Genomic DNA, 20165 nt, shown 5'->3' with positions numbered 1-20165 from the left:
GCACAGTTTACATGTATTCCATAATATTTATTTGCCCATTTGTATTGCTAAATCAAGTATTCAAATGATGTAATGTTTTACACTTGAAAATTATCATAGCAGATGTGGAGCTATAGAGCACTCCAAAAATGAGACGGCCAGTAGGTAAAAACTACCCTTGGGTTATTAAAGCATAAACATTTCTTTTCTTACTAAAGCAACTTCACAACAAATTCAAGCTACAGTCATATTAGACAAATGACAACATAGTAAAGAAAATAGTTATTGTATTCTTTATCTTGGTTTAATTATGTCCAGGCAGAAAATCAGTCACAATTTATCATAACTAGCTAAGTGATGGGGAATTTTTTTGCAACAAGGCCACAAAATCTCTAGTTACTGGCAAAGGCACATTAGGGTCAATGTGAATGTTGAGAAACATCTTGCGATCCCATGGTGGCATTAGGAGCCCAATGGTGACTCGCATCTCTTGCACTTGTGAACGAGTCACAGGTTTTGTGTCCCACTGCTTCAGTAAGTTTGAATCCTGGCAACAGGTCAACTGAAAATTGAAAATAAAAGTTGCATTTAACAGCCATTTTAATTTTTTTAATTTGATGATGTTATAACACATTTATGTATGATAAACAAGGAATTAATGGCACTGTTGTTTTAAGTTATGCCCATGTAACATAATCAAACAAAACAATGCATTACAAAATACAAACACCATGCACAAAACAAACAAAAACAGATTTCATTGTTTTGTGACAAAGGGCTAATTTGCCCCAAGTCACTAAATCACGGGAAGACTAATTCCTAGGATTCTTGTTCTAGAGGGCTTTTACAGAACTGTTCCATGAGATGTTCTTTCATTGATTTATTTATTTTAAACACTTTTTGTCTGACATCTCCTTGCTTCTTAGAATACACTGCGTGGTTAGTATACTTTTGTTGCCAAGCTAGATATAGCAATCTAGGGTGTGAGAAGATGGCTTCATGGAAAGTTGATAACTGAAAATCAGTTCTGAGTAATAGTAAACTGTGTAATACTGTTTTCTTACTTGATTGCCCATGATCTCACAAGAGAGAAGGCATTTTGTGGGTAAAGGACACCTGTAGCATAAATTACTGGTAGCTTGACTGTAAAGTATATCAGAAATTGCTAGCATTCTGTATAATTACATTCAGAAAAGAAAAATATGTTCATACCCCACAAAATCCACATAACCCAAAGCAACAAGGGGGATGTCCATAGACTGTTATTTCTCCGCGCACCCCTGTCTCCCCACACATCTCAACACTTCGCAGACAGCGTAGAGGTAGTGGGAGGTAATAAGTGGTATCATTGCATGATGTCTGAACACTGTATCCTCCTGGCAGCTTCTTTGCATCACCCCACTCCACCAAGGTTGTGCCTGCAAAGCAGTAATGACAATCATTATTCGGAGCTGCGCTGGTAGAGCCCTTCCGGGGTTGTAATCTGGTGGTCCCAGTTTAAAGCATTCCACCCTACTACTCACTAGATTTGTTCTTGGTTGTAAATTTTGTTGTCAGTAAAAAGAAAAGGCCAAACTTATTAAAACTTAATTAATAACCAAAGATTGCATACTTAAATTTACCAGCAGTTTTAGCCATTAATTTTTCATTTACCAGTTTGAGATCCCTGCAGAGAAATTGCTCTAATGCAGTGCTTTCAATAAGATTTGAAATTGGTGGCTACCTTGGTACAGCACCTGCCGGAGTGCGACTTGAGCATGGTGAAATACACCTGGCGACTCACAACAGAATACCCTTCGGAGCTCCGGCAGGTACCAGGTCTTATTGAAAGCACTGTTAATGATTAAAAATCTAATTCATGCCATGTCAGCATTTTCATTTATTACTTTTCTAGCTCATGATAGCTAGGACTCAAATGTTCTGCAAACCTGAGGGAGACATTTTGTGTAAATTACTGGCAACCAATATTGTTTGCTTCTGGAGACCATTGTTCTCCAAAAAATTCTTAGAAGTTGATGGCAATTATTCAAAATTTTGAGCCCACTTCTGTGCAATTAATGTGCACTATTTATAATTCTTGTACAAAATCAGTCAAGATCTGATTTGTAATTCTCTCCTCTAGCTGCTACATTTTGTAAATTAATTAATTATGAGAATTCTGAGTTACATCATGGTCACAGTTTCTACCTGATTAGTTTGAATATTCTCATTACCTGTTTACTGGGTAATGCTTTAGGAAGAAGTTATACGTTAATCACTTCTAAGAATAGAAGGGTTGAAAATGACATATGCTTGAGTCATTTCATTATCATGCTAACTCATTGTCCACTGTTCATCTTTTATTTGTTTGAGCAGGTTGAATTTCATGGCAGCAATTAATTGCTGATGTGGACCTGCTATCTTCCCCACCCATCCCACCCCACCCCAGGGGAGGACATCCACCACACAGTAATCTTGTGATGGGAAATTAACGTCTCCTACCCCTAACCCTACAGGAGACAGGACATATGGTTTATTTGTCCTTATCAGAGAAGACTAGTATCTCTATCCACTTCTCGATATTATAGAAAGGTAGCAAATTCTTCCCAGTTATTTTAAGACCACGAGTATTGGTCTGACCGGGGCTTGAACCCTCGACCTCCCGCACAACACAATCCGGTGCTCTAACAAATTGAGCTAACCGGGGGGGAAGTATTCAGCTAAACGGGGGGCGGTTAACTGTTAAAGACAAAAAAATCACCTACCCACAGCAAGTTGTGAAGACAAAAAGAGAACTCTCTTGTTTGTTAATAGGCAAATGCCACCACTTCTCTTGCTGATAGGGTGAGCATTTTCATCACAGAATTGTAGGTATGTGTAGTTCATGAAAGTGAACTGATTCATAGCTTGAAACATTTCCCCTTCGTAGATCAGTCCTGCCAAGAGGTCTTTGTAACTCATGTTTCCCTGAAGAGAAAAAGAAAAGTAGACAGTCGAGTGAAATTTCACATAAAATCATGCTTCTCCATGGGAAAGCATGCTTTTTTCACTAGATGAACATGTGCTAATCCTAGTTCACAAACCTTAAGAGAGACAAACTGGCCCTGAACAGTGCGTTGGAGCTGATCAGCACTGTGCCGCAGTGTCCTTTGAAGAGTTGCTCCACTCATGTGTTTGGTGGTTAATGATGTCAAAAGGCCTCTGGAAGCTGGATCCAACATTGCATCAGTGAAAGCCTGAGGCTGAGTGACCACAGGGGGGGCTATGGTAGCTAAGAAATCCATGTTAACTGCAAATTAGGAAAAAAAAAAATTAATATTGCCTCCTTAGAATTTCACTAATTCTTTAAGACAGTGCAGCTCTAAGGTTACTGTAACTGATTGCTCGAAACACATGGACATGGCTTCCACCATAGATCTTTTATTCCCAATTCTCCAAACTCATGTCTGGTGACAGACTTACATGTACAATACAGTGTAAATTTCATTGTAAACTCTCTCCATGGGGGCTTTTCAAGAGACAATTAATATTAATAATACAAATAATAAAAAAATACTCAAAAATTGCCAATAAAGAATTATTAATGTAAAGAAACTATTTGCAAATAAAATTTATGACATAAAAATTTGAGTTAAGATAATTAAACAATCAGGGCTGTGGTCTGGCAGTGCCCAGTGGCCCCTAGCACCTTACTTTTGCTCTTGGGTGACTCAGGAATCTTAGTTTTTTTCATAAACAGCATATGTTGGGCACCCTGGATTTCACAGCTTCAGAGCATTGGGCTCCCTTCAATTTTTCTTAGACCACAGCCTTGTACAATACTCAAAAATTATTAATAAACTATTAAGAAACTATTTGCATATAAAATTTATGATGTCCATTAAAAACCGATTTAAAAGGATGGCTTTCATTTTACGGTCGAAAATGATAAGAGATCCACTTAATTTATAATGGGGTTTTAAGGCATTCCACAATGTTACAGTTTTGTAATAAAAAGATCTCTGTCTCGGCTTGGTTTTGGAAAGCAGTATATTAAGCTGGGAAGATGATTTTGTCATCCGACTACTGATATTATTTTCCTCTGGGGGATAAAGTTTGAACTGACTGAGGTAGTTTGGTACTTGACCTGTCATAGATTTAAAGGCCATTAGCTGGCATCTCTTAGATACAGGTGGGATTTAACTGGTCTCCATCTCAGGTTTTTCAGGGCCATTGTTGCCTACTCTTCAGAATTTGGCATTCCATCAAGACACTTCCTTAATTCCCACTAATATTATCTACTTATAATTAGTAACACTTCTTCAAAATTACGAAGAGAGTTGTTGGTTGCTGCTGTGAGTTAGTTGAAGGATTTAATAAGGGGCCATGACCAGGTGAAATAAGAATTAGACATTTTTTCTATACTTTCCTTGGGAAATACAGTAGGATTTGGGCCATCTGAAGGAAATGAGTGAAAAATGCATTAAGGATAAAGGTAATTTGAAAATGTGATCCGCATAAAATTTGGGCTAATGGTTATACATGTACCCTCCCTAAACTCTGACTATATAATATGTCTACCAGAACCACTGCAGCAGCAAACCCAAAGGGAGAAAAGAGGAAAGATCACTTTTGTGCCTTATATATATCTGTTGTTTAACCACCAAATGTTTTACAAATTAAATTAGTTGGGGAATATCTACCCATCAAAATAACTTTAACCCTTTGAATTGCCAAATTTTTGTTCTCAAATTGACTTTTACTTCAGTAAGACAAACTTTAAGTTTGCAAAAGCTTTGGGCCAATTACTTGGTGAAGACTTTGGAGCATCAAATCTTTGTGGCAAGAAAATAAATGAACTTGGCTCAGTTTTTGGGCAAAGCTTCGATTCGCGCCCATGATCCAGCTAGCTTCAATCTCAATAAATAAAAAGAATTAACATACCCAGAGAGCAACATGTGCCCAGAAATATTTAAGGCAAGAGTACCATATAACCCCATACATTAATTATGCATTCAGTCTTAATTTAAGTAAAGCGGCAGATTGGTTTCCCTAAAAGATCCATGCGAGAGACGAGTTGAAACCACAGGTGGCCCAAGCTCTGTCACAGGCTCTTTCACAGTGAATAATCAAAGAATGAACCGAATTGAATTCTCTCTTTGAACACAAACGCATGTTCTTATGGAAAACCTAAATTGTGTTGAGGGTTTGGATTTTCATCGAGGTGAAATCAAATAATGATTCGTTCTTGTCCGACCCGAGAAATTGTGTCATTTCTGATTTCGCTCACTTCGACGAGTGATCACAGAAGCGAAACCAACATCGTCGGACAAACTAAACGAACTTCGAGATTAATCAAAAATTAATTTAATTTCCCCAGGCGATTTACGACCCAAGTCGGGAGCATAAACTTTGAGATCATTTTTAAGCCAGTTCATGGACAATTAAATGCCAATCTTAAATATTGCTTCGACACGCTCGCAATTAGCTCTAGACAGACAATATACATGTCAGCTTAGCTTACTGGATCCGGTAGTGGCGAGGGAAGGACCGTCGAAGTTTACATTACTTTCGGCCATTTGTTGCAAAGGTATCAAGGACGGCAAAGGAACTTCTTTATCGTCTTCTGCAAATTCAATGCTGCTCGCACTTCCACGTCTCTTATTGTCTGCGATTCGCATGTAGCTCATGAGTGTTCCCTGTCAGTGACTACCGCGCAAACTCTTTCTAAGAATGATACGCGGCCGTTTCTCAGAAAAACAGAACAAACCGTTATTGTCCAGGGTGGGAGGGGGAGAAATTTTATTAACACCTTTCCTCACAAACTTCTTCATTTATAAGTTAATCCAAAAATTATCATTTCTGCTTTTATTTCTAATAGGAAAAGCTTTCCAAGTTATAAGAACGCTTGATTTAAGGGGTTTCACAGCTCTTCGAAAGTCAGCCCAACCATGAAGAAGTTGACAATTCGACCTGACTGGAGTAGAGTGGAAAATCTTTCAAAAAAAACAAACAAAAAAAAAACTAAACAATAAAACCAAAACCGCGACGAACTTACAAAATAAGAAGATCAAATGTTCTTTTCAGTGTCAAGTTACTTTGATAGTCTCAATCATAAAAGTAAGTCGATACATTTTATTCAATATTTGCTGTTTTTAAATTGATTTGGTTTTGAACGAATCATCCAGGCAACGTCGAAGAAAGACCTACAGTAACGTTAAGATTACCTTGGGTCAAATTCTCAGAATTCAATTATTTTTCTACTAAGCGCTAGTTCGGAGAGTCCAGGAATTGAAAAAATATCCGCACAATTAGAAAAGCGGTGAAGAAAATTAATAGAACTTAAAAATTTTGCTGTTAGGTTGTTTTTCGCAGATCATTCACTGAGACTTTGATAAAATCACTACGCGTCTTAAGTTCAAATTAGTCCTCCACACAAGTCTCAGTATTCAGTTGGGACATCGAATAATTAATAAGCTTTGAACTCACCAGGAGTGGCCATATCTTCAAGTTGAATGGGAACGTCCTCAGGCCCTGCTTTAGAGCTAACACGTTCCTCTTTAACGCTGTTTTTAGGGCGTTTGAAACTCATTCGTTCGAACCCTCTGCACACTTTTTGCTAGCAAAGCGTTCCGCCTGTCAATTCCTAGAAATGTGTACACAATAGATCGTCGTGTGCGACGTAATTCTCGGAAATGATCAGGAGGTTATCCGCATAGACACGTCTGTGACCTTGCATAGTTCTTATAAATTGAATTCAGTGTCAATCCCCCTTCGGATAACACATCTGCTAGAGGGTCTCAACGGGGTAAACCGTATGCCTTAAACAGCATTGTAAACGCTGGCTGTTCGGCGTAAAACTTCACAAATTATAACCGTTAGTCGCAAAAGCTACCACTCCATCGAGACCCTCGTGTTAGAGCGAGTTGTTAGAGCCCACGGGATTTTCGATGAACTCAGCGATAAAAAGCCGCATTTTAAATTCCGTACTGAAATGAACAAAACAGAAAGGTCAGATTTTGCTTCTTTGAAAAACTTTAACTGGCTCTCATATTTCTTTAGTTAAGAAAGGACAGAATAATTTCGCTTTAACTTAAATGCGACATGAAAAATGGAGAAAAATTTCTAAACCGTTCAAAGTTCAAATTCATACTCGAGCCGTCGCGTGCATTTTATTTCAGTATTCATATTTCTTTTTATATCTCTAGGTCCATAGTCCGACCTGGTTCAGTTCCGGACCAACACGCAGGGTCTTAAAATAATTGAGAAGAATTTGCTACCTTTCTATAACATCAAGAAATGGTTAGATATTCTAGTCTTCTCGGATAGGGACGAATAAATGGAGGTCCCGTCTCCTGCAGGGTTGGTGGTAGGAGATGTTAATTTCCCACACAACGAGATCACTGTGTGATGGATGTCCTCCCCTGGGGTGGGATGGGTGGGTGTTTTAGAGGGCCATTAGGGAGAATACTTTCAAGAGCAATTGGTGTCACCCTCTTAAAATAAAGGTTATTATTATTATTATTATTATTATTATTATTATCATTATTATTATTATTATTATTATTATTATTATTATTATTAAAAACGGTACTTTTATTTCCTTCGATGCTTACATGGTAGCTTTTGATTAAATTGATTTAAGTTGTGCTTAAATTTTGTGCCCCCCCTCGTTGCGTCACGCTCTAAGCACAAGTTAAAGAGAAATTGCGGAAAATCAATTTTAATTAGTTTAACTCTCCGCTTGATTGGTCTTGGCGTTAAAAATTTTGATTATATGAGTTTAAGTGGTGATTAAATTATTTGCTCATATCTCATATCTGTTTAGTAATGCGTTAGAAACACAAATTACTTCTGGAAGGAGACATTGCGGAAGATTAACTTGGTTGTTCATCTGGCCGCCTGACTGCTCTGGACATAAGGACAGTTTGCATAGCCGTCCAAAAACAAATCTATTTTAACAGCACATCAGCAAGCTTCTAACGATTCTCCACCCGTCAAACCCCCCCCCCCCCCCCTATGACAGCCTCCCACAAGATCTTCACTCAAATGTGAAGAAACCAATATTAATAGTTGATAAACTGAAAATTTTTGGAAATTTCTGATAAGAACCAAAGAGGTACATGTTGTGTACAACGAAACACTTGTTTAGTAAGCCTGAGATTAAAGGTCTCAATGAGTCTATCCAACAAAATTTGACCATTAGTCGTTAAAAAAAATTCTGTCAAGTTTGACAGAAAGAAATTAACCGTTAGCCGTGAAATGGCCAAACTTTTGAACTGTTAGTCGTAAAAACCATCACCCATTGAGACACTGTTGTAAGTGTACGAATATAGAACAAGGGAACAACAAAAACTAAGGAGAGATAAGGAGATTAGCTTAAGGCGGGGTGAAGAAGGAGAACAGACACGAGTTCTAGAAAAAGTAATTAATAAAAAATTTTACACTGTACTCTTTGATCGTTCATGAGTTGATAAAAGCGAATAAAGAACTTACTTGGTGGCGCATTAGGTTGTGGAGGAATTGGAAATTCCTCATACAAGGCTGAAGTGTCTGCGAGTCCCTCGGCCAAAGAGTTTCTCAGCCTTCTGAAGTTCATCTTTTTCACTCTAATTTTCAGCTGTAGTGGACAAGTTCAGTAATGGCAGCACTAAGCAATGCTTCTGCTTTAAAAAAATGCAATGAGTATTTGATACGTGCTGCACTCTCAGTGACTAAAGAGGAATTTCTCGTCACAGTTGCAATACATTTTCACGCGTAAAGGAAATGAGAGGTTGGAAAGATATCAAATGGAGGAAGTAGTTTGATATAACAAAGAGAAAACAACTATCTACACTTTTTGTTAAACATTATACAGCATTGATCTTTAAATCGAGGTAGTAAAAGAGTTAGAACCTTGTGATTCCTCCCCCCCCCCCAAAAAAAAACACCCCGAGCCCCCCTACCCAGCAGTGAATAATGACTGTTCTCTAAGTGTAGGTAGAATTAAGATAATTATGCCAATTGAAAACGAACATGGCGCGGCTCGAGCACTACCTCAGGAAAAGGGAAACATTTTTTGATCCTTGTGCTTGTGCACGCGCTTGTGTTTATGCTTGCATCGAGGCCATTTTCACGGTGGAATATGAGCTGTTATGCTTGGGTTTGTGCTTGCGTTTGTGCTTGTGTCGCTAATGAAAACCGGGCTTGAGAGTGACCAATAAATATTTTCTCACAACAATGTCAATGCATTTTCAAACGCAAAATAACAGTTATATCAAAATAGAGCTCGATGTCAACGAGAGGACACTTTCAGACGAAGCATTGAATTTTCTGATTGTAGTCCACGACAAATTTATAGCTGACCGTAAGCAGAATTTTGCTTGTGTTCATGAGAAAGAAAAGATGAATCCTTAGTGATGGGCCCTGGCGTCAGAAATTTGTTGGAAAACACTGCATTTTGATAGGATCAAATTTCTCGTCGAGCGGCAAGTTCACCAAAATGATTGATATTTCTTGAGATAACGATGTTCTACTCGTCACGTGAGTTGTTCGACTGTAACAGTCGTGACTCGCATATTTTTCGTTGTTGTTATCCTGTAGATGAACTGACGAAAGCTTTCGAAGTTTTGAAACAGTTGGCTAGAGCATTATTTGAGGTCCCAAATGGAAATTTGCCCAGCTGTTGAAAAAGACAGTCATTATCAAACCTGTCATTAGTGATAAAAATTGCTTGCTTACTATTGGGAATCCGTTGACGACTTTAAGAACCGTAGGTGGTAGAAGTCTATGGCGAGAGATTAATACGCAAAGCACAGTGGAACGCTGAAGTTTCCATCGAACGAGCGTGAAGGCCTTCGTGATTCGTTGCCATCATAACATTGCATCTGTGCAATGAAGGGTTTGAAGAAGAGTGTTCACATGGTTGTCTGTTGCCATTGCTTTAAGTTATCCTTGTAATTAAATATTATCCAGCTACAATTCAAATCAAGCTTAAATTAATATAAAGCACTGTAGGCTTGAACGAGAAAAAAATGGAAAATTATTAACTCTTATGACATGGACAAGAGGTCAGCATGTGGGACCCCCAATGTAGAGATCCCAGGTTCGAGTTTCGCTCATACGTCTTACTGGACGGTTTGAAATAGTGAGGATCATAGCAAATAGACCTTCCAAATGGCCAGAGGTAAGAACTCTAAATTTTGTTTCACACGCGCTCCAAAGAGCTTGCTCCCCGGAAATTCAGTTAATACTGCTACTAATAATAATTGTAATAACAATGTAAATAGAATAAGAAAGATTGTGAATTTTGAGCTCGGTTAGGAAATAGAGAAAAACGGGTTTCGTCATGTCACGAGGCAAGACAGGAAACATCTTTCTCTTATGATAACAATACCTTAATGCTTATTTATAACATAACCAAAGTAAAGCGCGCGCTCTGATTGGTCAATTTAGCGTCCCCCATTTGCCCATGGGTGTACGCTGCTGACGTGAGCAAATGCAAAGACTATTTTTCCGCGCGCGCTTGTTTTTTCTGGTCGCGTAAGATTTCTTAAATAAAAGGGAACCCTTTAGCTACAATGTATCAATGTTATGTTATAAAACAAATGGTAAACACCACAGCGTACACTATTGAGTTATAGATGCACTTGGGAGGTTTGCTAAGCAGTCAAGAAGCTAGAGTCGCTCTCGGCTATCGCCTCGAGCGACTCTTACGCTTCTTTGGTGCTTAACAACCTCCCGCGTGTATCCATAACTCAATAGTGTGCGCTGTGGTGTTTACCATTTGTTAAATAGCGCTAGGATTCCATATAGATACTCTCCAGCGCTTTACAATATTTTCCAAGAAAAAAAATCTAACACATTTAAGTCACAAAATGGCATATCTATAAATATTCCTATCATTTACAATCAGGTATAAATAAAATTGGCGGTTCCTTACACAAAATCTACTTCCATTATAAAGACCACTTCCATTATACTTAACGAATATATTAAAGGTCGAAAGCAATACGTTTTTGACGCCGACTTAAAAATGTGCAGCTTATTTGCGCGACGAATTTCAGTCGGTGGTTCGCTGGCGCGCTTACATGTAGGTGGCTGCAGTAAGAGTTAAAGCCCAGGGATACCATTTTTCGAAAGGCTATGTATCTTTTGAAATTATTCAAATTGGGTGGTTGGATTATCCTTCTCCATTGCCTTGATAGTTTGAATCTTTACTCTGAAGGCGTGACTGGAGAAAGCAGACATTTGATGGTAAATTAGCCACCGTGATGATTACAAAAGCTGACGTTTCGAGCGTTAGCCCTTCGTCGGAGCGAATGACATTTGATGGCCTTGGCGCGCAGGAGATGGGGAGGTCAAAGAATTCCATTTTATTCCTTTGAAACTCAATTCCACGATAACTTTTAAGTGATTTTTAATATGTTCAAAGACTACTTAATTTTGATACAAATATTACTTATCAGTTTCAACAATGCACCGTCGTTAAAAATACATAAAATATTTTTTTCCAGACTATCTACCTGGATAGCATAACTCACATCTCATAAGCGTCCAAGAGAAGTTGGAAAATAAATTATCTTTGTCTTCAAATATCCTAACCATGAGCAATGAATTTATGGCATCCGTAACTTTTTCCTAAGACGAGAAGCAGCCTTGACGCATTTAAATCCTTCCTTACAAGTCTTGGTCCCTAAATCGGCATATGCTGAACTAGAAGGACCCTCCTCAGGTAAGCACATCGTTCCAGGCCCATCGCAAGTCATTCGACAGCATTTCAGTCCCCTTGCATCACACATTGTCTCTTCAGGGACAAGATCGTGATGGGGCTTACACTGAGGGGCAACTAGTTGGCAAGACGACAGAGCCCCTCTTTGATCGCACTCGCAGTGGTCGCAACCTGTATAAAATGATTTTCGTTATCATTCTATCAATTCACAAGATGCTTCTGACATCTTCTATATTAGCGGTATGAGGGATGCGTGTCGCATATGAACCTTATGATGTCTTTATTTAGCGTAGAGTCTCTCTGACAGAGTCGTAGAGCTGTTAATTTTTAAGTTCAAATTAGGCAATGAAATTGGTTCATGAAGTGGCAACTACGCAAGTTCTGGTCTAATTCACGGGAGGGTTCTCTATCTGTAACCGAGAGAATATATAAACAGCTCATAACCTCTTGCTGTGAGTCAGTCAGCGTCGGAGCACGGAATCTGAAGTTCTCACGTTCGATTCACCATGAGGAATCAGAATTTTTCTTTTGTCCCACGCTCAAGTTAAGACAAAAAAATCACCTACACTCATAATTAACAAGAGATTATAAACTGAGCAGTTTCTAATCTCTTGCACATACGTACACGTGCTTTACGTTGCAACTTAAAAAGGCCCACAAATGGTTTCTATGAGAGCAATCATTCATGTGACTTTTCGTTTCGTTTTTCTTTCGATGGTTGAAAGTTACGTGCGCACATTGTGCTTCACTAGTATCACTCATGATCATGCGTGCAAGTACTAACCTTTCACAAAGAGTAATGTGTGAAGCAACGCCGAAAGGCAAGCCAGCCTACGAGCTGTCATCTTTTGCTGAGGGTGAAACTCCTATCAAAAGGCACAGAACGAAAATATGTCAAGTTTTTCCATTTCCTAGAATACAGTCATCGACAAAGTTATTGACACTTTACCGTTGAGATCTCCATATTCTGGAAGAGCATAAAAAAATGTTATCCCTGATCTTCTTTGAGGGAAGGGGGGGAAGAATAAAGATGGAGGGGGCCTTGTAATAGGGCGAAGCCCTCCTGGGAACAAGATCGTTCCTTTCGGTTTGAATTTTTTACCACAATTTGCAGTAATGTCGCAAACTCATTGGCCAATTTGCCGTTGTCGATAATTGAATAGACAATGCTGCCCGTGTCAACGTGTCACGCAGTGAGTCACGCACTGAAAGAATCGTTTTATTTGACTTCGTTTTTGTGATAAAAAACAAACGACAGCGGTTCAGCATGGTCCATTGCGGACTCTCTTAGCTGCGCCTCGAATATCGTTGCCGAGAGTACAGACCATGCTAAACCACTGTCGATTTGTTAACTCTCAGATTTCACTAGATTCAGTGGTAGAAAAAACAAAAACCAAAAACATACACAAACATAAACAAAAAAGGACAATGAAAGGGAAAGCGGGGAATGGTGTCGAGTGCCAGCCTAGGTTGTGAGTGTTCTTGGCTTGGGCGTTACTTGGACCATGTCTCGTACACAGCCACGGCCAAGCGATTGTAAGCATTTCAGTTACAGTTAGATGGTAGGACCTGGGTACGAGATAACTTGGAACTTACTGCGAGCCCATGCGTCACTGAGAGACACTGCCAGATCTCGCGTAGACAACTGAGTAAGGGAGGGGTCTGTAAAGGCAGAATTTCCCTTAAATGTAGGGTGCGGCTGTGTGCAATAGTCGTTGCAGGTTTTTTTAACTTCTACCTCAGTTTTCGTATTTATACCAACAGGGAAACCTGCTAATTAGAACCACTGAATAACTTACGTGTTGTAGAATTTTGTATTTGTAGAAAGCTCAAAAGAAAAATTTGGACAAAGACAAACTATATAGAGATTAATCAGGTAAATTTTCCTAACGTACAATTTGAAGTTTGCCGGCTGGATTAACTCTAATAAAAAAGTATGAAAAATAACAGGGTTCAAATTGTCACAGTCTCAACAATTCGTATTATTTTGGCTCGTCTTTCATGGAAAAGCAGCCAGATGATGAAATGGAAGTTTAAAATCTTACCTTGCCTCTTGCTTATTAAACCTTTGTCTAAACGTTTTTTGATTATAAAGTACAGAGGACTAAGGCGTGAAAGCAAAATTTCCGCCGAGAGTTGTAAAGCTTTTTAGCGCCGCTTTGCCTTCGCCTCAGGTAAATAGACAGTTTACTCACGCTTGGTCGAGTAACAGGTGCTTGTAACAGGTGTTCATTTGTTCATTCGAGAAAACACAGCTTACCAATTTTCAACTGAAAGCATTGTTATGGGAAGGTAAGTGTTTCGCCCAATCAGAGATGCGCATGTCAATAATTTTGTATCGACATAAAAAAAAAAAAATTTACAGCAAAAGATAGAGCAATGTGTTAAATGTTCTAGAAATCCCCTGATTGCCATTAAAGATCACACCAAGAAACAGAAAGAAAAAGGTTGTAGAAAATGTTTTGGATATATCAACAAAGTTGAAGTGGTAAATTGGCCACCGTAACGATTCCAAAAGCTGCCGTTTCGAGCGTTAGCCCTTCGTCGGAGCGAATGGAGCGAAAATGTTGTTGTTCATCGTGGTTTTGTAGACAAAAAAAAAAACGTACAATCCGGTGTTTGTGTCACGATGAAAGCGTCAGGCTTAAAATTAAAGTAAGGAAAGGCTTTAACTCTCTGTCAAAAGTCTGTTTCCTGGAAAGCGCTACATCTGACGGTTGCGTTTGAAGAAACAAAATATCTTTTGGTCAGTCGAAAGCGTGAAACAAAGGCGACATTCTGATTCCCTGGGAATTCCGTGCTCGGATGCTCTTCCACTAAGCCCTAGAAACTGCGGCATACTGCTAGGATCAGAAAGGTGGAAATCGTCATGAGCGTAAACAGAGTAAAAAAGTTGGTAAATTTTGAGCGTGGTAACGAAGTAGGCAACGATGTTTTTAATCTCGTTAAAAGCGCGGAAGAAAGAAAAATATTTCTTATTACCCATCAGGAATCGAGCCTCAGGCGTTCGTATTTAGCGCTCCAACGCACTACCACTGAGTGAGAGAGAATATTCTATGATAAACGTTTTTTCATCAAGTTCGGCCTATACGTGAACCAATAACAATATATAACAGGACAACGTGAACAATGAAAACAACGGAAGAATAGAGATTCTGAGCCGTGACTACTCAGTGATTCTTGTATTAGACCTCTCTATTACTAATGGGCATGTCCATAACAATCTTTGCTAGGAATGAAGATTCTAAGTTGTTGTTTTTGAACAAGTTGTCGAGACCAGAAAGGGTAAATAACACGAATGAGAAAAACGTAGCCGTTAGGCCCGCCACTTGTGAAAGAAGTCTATCCGTTTGTTAAGGAAAAACGCTATAAAGTGTTCATCTATATCTCGCTTACTTAAAATTTATTTAATGCTTAGCTCCTAGTTGGCGCGATATCTTACTTGGTGAGAACGCCACAATATCGCAAGATGATTTGGGGTTCAAATCAAGGTTGACCCTGATGTTTAGTCAGGATTTAAAATTTCATCAGCGTATATGTCGCCTTTCTGATTGCTATGACCTTTGCCCTAAAGTTACTCTGAAAATTCGCTCGCTCTCCATTACTTTATTAATTGAATAATTGATCAAAATAAACGACTTTGAGATGTACTCTTGCTTGAGCGCAAAACGTTTGCAAACATTCTCAAGCAGCAAGTGAAATCCCGCAGTTAGTTCATTCAAATCGCATTGAAAGTGTAACAAATAAATGCAAGAAAACAAAAGGAAAAAAAAGAGGAAAAGACAGAAAGAAAATGAAAAATAGCTAAGTTTTTAAATTGAAAAAGAGGGATAAGAGCTAGTTACTCTCTGATAACAATGTTCTTTCTCACGTGTAAATATTCGTTGATACTTGGACAGACAATGGTCATCTTCATTTCATGTTGTGTAATGAATAATAAGTTTTATTTTTTGGCTCTTCATCCGGTGAAACGAGAAGGTCACGTTTTAAGACACGTTTAGCTTGTCATTAAATTTAAAAATAGCCGCAGCTGTAGATGAAAAACACTTTTGTAATTTCATGCAGTTTGTCACATGAATTGCCTGCGCGTGATGTTTTTCCCTTCCCGATTTAAACCTTCCAATCCATGAAACATAGTATCTGAAAAGAATAGTTATCAATTGCTAAACATTACGAACCCTAATTTTTCCCCATTTTTGTTTTCTTTTGTTCAGTCTTCTCTTCCTTTGTTTCATGTCTCATATTGGGCTGTTGGTCGTGCGTTTTAACTTGGCATTAGTTGAAATTGGCAGTGAGGGGGTGCTATCAGCATAGATTTTGTTATATAACATGAAGCAAACTACCTTCGTGCGTAATATTGATCGTGTCTTCATTAAAAAACGCGAGTTTAATCCGGTCTCTTTGAGGGTATTGTGTTGTGAAACAAACCAAGCGAATATAGGATGGATAAAGTATATTTTATTCAAAGGAATATGAAATAGAGTTTGCATTACAAAGGATAAACAAAGTTTGGCTGACTTTTCTAAGGCAAACGTTGTCTTACCTGATTGTGATAGGGCCAAAGACCCAAAGACGAGCGAGAATGAAAATTGTCTTCAGAAAAACGATGTTAAAATACGGATTGCTCGTGTTATATAACAAGGTCAGGTGTGGAACTCACGTGTAAAGTACACCTGTCTACAGCCCGTTGCTTCCTGATAAAGAGAAATAAAAAGGATTTGTAAACACTTCTATCTTTAAATAACAAGTATCGAGATTTATTCCACATGCACAGACCAGCTCCTGGCGATCCTCGCTCCTCGCATTTAGAGTAGTATTCAGATTTTCCTTGAAACATTTTTTCGCAATGTTTTCTTCTACCTATGGTGCCTGCATTGTCCTGACCAAAACTGAAGAAATCGACTCCAGTCCAAGGAATAAAGATGGAGAAAACCACGAACAGTGGTCATCCTCTAATCTAGTTCAGACCTATGGTGGCCTTCCAGAATCGAACATGTTTCCACCTTTCTTGATATACGCAAAAAGCTCAAATTTCGGGAGCTATGCGAACAAAGGGAAAGATTTTGGAGGAGAATTCGCCGATTTTGAGAACGCAGCTCAGGTAGTAACCCACGCACAAGGCGTGAAGAGAAGATCCCAGACACCAAGCTTTAATGATCTTGAGAAAACAGAGGAGGTAACAGAAAAACCGTCAGAGAAAGAAATGAAAGAAGGTTCCGACGACGAGGATGATTCAAGTACCGGAAAAGAGGGAAAAGGGAGCTACTGGGAACGCCGACGGAAAAACAATGCCTCAGCGAAAAAGTCGCGCGATGCTAGGAAATTCCGTGAAGTACAAACGCAAATAAGAGCGGCTTTTCTCGAGAGAGAGAACTTGCGAATGCGTACAGAACTGATGATCATCCTAAAAGAAAACGCTTGTTTGAAACGAGTTTTATGCGCCAAAATGACCTGATCGATACGCGATACTGTGTTTTGGTCTTCTAGCGAAAAGAAGGATTTGCGATTGTTATTTTTTTTGTCTTTGCTAATGGTTATATCAGACCAGGTTGATTTTCCTATTAACATGTAATACTAGGCGAGTTTCCAAGTTTGTATATTGTTATCCTTCACTAAACTGCGTTAAAATGTCAGTTTTAAACACTTTGATTTACTCAAAATTTGTCATTAAAATTACAAAAACATGCTCGTTTCGTGTGCTTTCTTATGTATATTTTCTGGCTTCAACAGAGCCTAGTTTAGGAGAGGAAAAAGGGTGGGAAGAAAAATCCGACATTGGAAAAAAAATCCACGAGAAGCTGGACTGAATTATCAGAGAATAGACATCGAATGTTACTGACATTATTCTTGATTTAACAACGGTGTCTGTCTACAAAGTTTCAAAAAACGTCAATATCAATATCGTCCTGAAATCTGGCGAAATTTTGCGAAATCAGTAATTATTTGGAAGGCTGCATTCGTCAAATGAATCGCTTTCGAACGAAAGGACGACCGTGCAAAGTAAGAATGAAAATGAGAAAGAATCACGAGAAACCAAGCCTTTAATATGCTTTGACAGTGCGTGAACTCAATCGGAACACAGACAAGTTCTTTTATTAATTCACGTGTCATGTCACCCTCACCACTTATAAATAATGCCCGATGACATTTTGTATCACTGTTATTCATGACCCTTCAAAGCTGTTTTAGTAAGAGATTATGCAAAAAATATTTTTGTTTAGTCTATGCTTGTGAAAGTTGAACTTCTTGATCGTATCTTACCTCGAAACCCCTCTTTGCACCGAGGGGGAAGGGAGATAGGCTGGAAGATGGCCCTTTGTCAGTTCAATGTGTTTTACGGTTTCGAAAACAAGGTTAGAAATCTTCCGAATCTGCTTCACTTTTAAATAAAAATGTGATTTTAAATGCTGCTCAGTATAAAATGTTTGTAGTTAACAATTATTCGCCGAAGGCGCGGTGAATATCGTCGAATAATCCCCGAGAGAAGTCGAGGGGATTATTCGACAATATTCACCTAACCTGAGGCAAATAATTGTTTTAGTATAATTTCAGAGCTGAACAACAGAGAAATTTCTAAAATCATAACATTTTAGTAACATTTATTAACATTTTATTTTAAAATTTTATATAAACCGCGTGGAGCGGTTTATATTTAGTTCTTATTAACCGAGCTGGAGGTCTGTATGGGAGAATATCTTGACCGAGGTCGCCAGTACAGACCGAACGCAGTGAGGTCTGTACCAGCGACCGAGGTCAAGATTCTCCCATACAGACCGACCTAGCACGATTAATAAAATGTTTATTATATGGCTTTGTCTTATATGCCAACTTTTTATATTCTTTGTACCTTTTTTTTTCTAGACCAGTCTAGATGCCGGCCTGGATGGGAAAATCTAGACCGCTTTTAATATTGATTTCAGCCAATCAAATTCGTGAATTCGATAGTTCCCAGTCCTTGTGAGACAGCCATATAATAAAGCCTTATATCAGGAACCGCTCAACCAATCAGATTGCTAGAAACTCTTTGCTTAGCTCTGAAATTATACTAATAAAAGTTTGAGCTTTTGTGACATCCCCATGATGTCCTACAAAACGGTAGAATATTCATGGATCAAGGTAATTTTGGTTTTATCAGTTGAGTTATTGATGAAATTAGCCACTGTTAGGAGTTTTCGAACCTTGTAATGGTGGCCAGTTTACCTAATCAACTCAGTTGATAAAACCAAAATTATCTTGTTATACTTCCCCATAGACGTAGCACCACAGTTGCTTTAGAAAATTACCCCCACCCCCCCCCCCTTGATTCACAGATTGCATCTCCTTAAAATATCTGCAAAACTATTATGCCGATTTGCACCAAATCAAGGGCGGGCGAAAATGAATTGTGAACGAATAGCTAATAGAATTTTCTAAAATCCCATCTGAAAGAAAGGGAAAATTGTGTATAAACCTCAAGAAGGTAGGTGAAATTAACCCCCCACCCCGTGCGTTCGAGAGATTTTAAGGGGGAAGGGGAGAGAAGTCCGCGCTTCATCTGAGAAAATTTCACCTAATGTGGCCCTCGAACTTTGAACTGTCCAACGATTTTGTCCAATACAGAAATATCGTTCTAAATCAACTCCGTATATTGCTATTGTCAATGAACACAAACAAGTCAACCCTCGCCCTTTCTGACTGACAAGGCTGAAAAATTTCATTTCCAAAAAGTATCTTTGAGATTGAACGCAGGCACAAAGTATGTCCTAGCTGCATTTCCATACTAGCTTGGTCTTAAAAACTCAGTGGGTATGACATTTAGCTCAGCCCTGTCCCCACAGTGAATGTCAGAAAACTCAGTCGTCCCCTGGACAATTGGCCTCAGACAACTCGCCCCCGGCCGATCTTTAGACAACTCGCCCCCGATCTTCAGACATCTGGCCCCCAATATGAAAACACTTATGTTACGTTTGACAAATATATTTTTATGCTCATAAAGTCATGATTTCTTGAAAGAAGAGGAGAGTTTATTTTTTAAAGTACATCAAGAGACCGAGACTTATGTTTGTAGCGATCGATTGTAACGATCGCGTAAACACATGAAAGTGACTTTTTTGTAATCCAGCCACAACATTTGAAGTAATTGTAATGAAACAGCTTTTACTGTTTGACTCAGTGACTTTTTACCATTTATTGCTTTACTGTTTTTGTTTTATGTTTTGGAGTATTCCGCTGTGAAAGAAGAACACCAGACGCAAATAACAAACAACTTTGATTGGAGACGTAAACATAGCCACCATAATGAATCTGTAATATTTAAGCCCAGAGAATATCAACCCAAGGCCTGTCGGATAGACACAACACAGCTTACCTCTCAGGAAACATGCACGCGTGCTATTATCATTAGTTAACACCTCTTAAAGTGCACAAGTGTCATGAATGTTTTGAAAAAACATAACTTACCTCTCAGAAAATACACAGGCACTCTATTGTGATCAATGAGTTACCACATATTAAAGTGACTGAATGAGACAAGACAAGA

At 38.7% G+C, this 20165-nt stretch overlaps 3 protein-coding genes and 1 long non-coding RNA gene across 6 annotated transcripts; 2 read left to right on the top strand and 2 right to left on the bottom strand.

Annotated features, from left to right (window-relative positions):
• Window positions 1-6: 6 nt before the first annotated feature.
• On the bottom strand, window positions 7-8551 carry LOC111327567 (uncharacterized). Of its 3 annotated transcripts, none has more exons than XM_088745888.1 (5): window positions 8434-8551; window positions 3042-3247; window positions 2724-2925; window positions 1192-1397; window positions 7-541 (listed from the first exon to the last, which is right to left on the bottom strand). In XM_088745888.1, exons 1-5 carry the CDS (start codon window positions 8534-8536, stop codon window positions 326-328), a joined length of 933 nt encoding a protein of 310 aa, XP_088602014.1. In that variant the 5' UTR covers window positions 8537-8551; the 3' UTR covers window positions 7-325. The 3 variants fall into 3 exon arrangements, with proteins under 3 accessions (XP_088602014.1, XP_022787515.1, XP_022787514.1); XM_022931780.2 differs by lacking the exon at window positions 8434-8551 and adding an exon at window positions 6427-6602; XM_022931779.2 differs by lacking the exon at window positions 8434-8551 and adding an exon at window positions 5462-5659.
• LOC148716190 (uncharacterized) lies at window positions 5965-7754 on the top strand. The gene is made up of 2 exons (XR_015995613.1): window positions 5965-6057; window positions 7146-7754. It is a non-coding gene; the product is annotated as an uncharacterized LOC148716190 (long non-coding RNA).
• Window positions 8552-11318: 2767 nt separating the features above from the next.
• Window positions 11319-13852, bottom strand: LOC111327609 (uncharacterized). Its single transcript, XM_088745751.1, has 3 exons — window positions 13693-13852; window positions 12432-12513; window positions 11319-11818 (listed from the first exon to the last, which is right to left on the bottom strand). Exons 2-3 carry the CDS (start codon window positions 12490-12492, stop codon window positions 11535-11537), a joined length of 345 nt encoding a protein of 114 aa, XP_088601877.1. The 5' UTR covers window positions 12493-12513; window positions 13693-13852; the 3' UTR covers window positions 11319-11534.
• A 2430-nt stretch (window positions 13853-16282) lies between these two features.
• LOC111327577 (uncharacterized) lies at window positions 16283-17331 on the top strand. The gene has a single exon (XM_022931789.2). The coding sequence runs from the start codon at window positions 16494-16496 to the stop codon at window positions 17100-17102; it is 609 nt and encodes a 202-aa protein (XP_022787524.1). The 5' UTR covers window positions 16283-16493; the 3' UTR covers window positions 17103-17331.
• The last annotated feature ends 2834 nt before the right edge of the window (window positions 17332-20165 follow it).

Source organism: Stylophora pistillata, chromosome 14 (genome assembly GCF_964205215.1).
Source record: "Stylophora pistillata chromosome 14, jaStyPist1.2, whole genome shotgun sequence".
NCBI classification, from domain to species: Eukaryota; Metazoa; Cnidaria; class Anthozoa; order Scleractinia; family Pocilloporidae; genus Stylophora; species Stylophora pistillata.
Note: the sequence above shows the minus strand (reverse complement) of the source record. Positions and strands in the feature narration are given on the sequence as shown.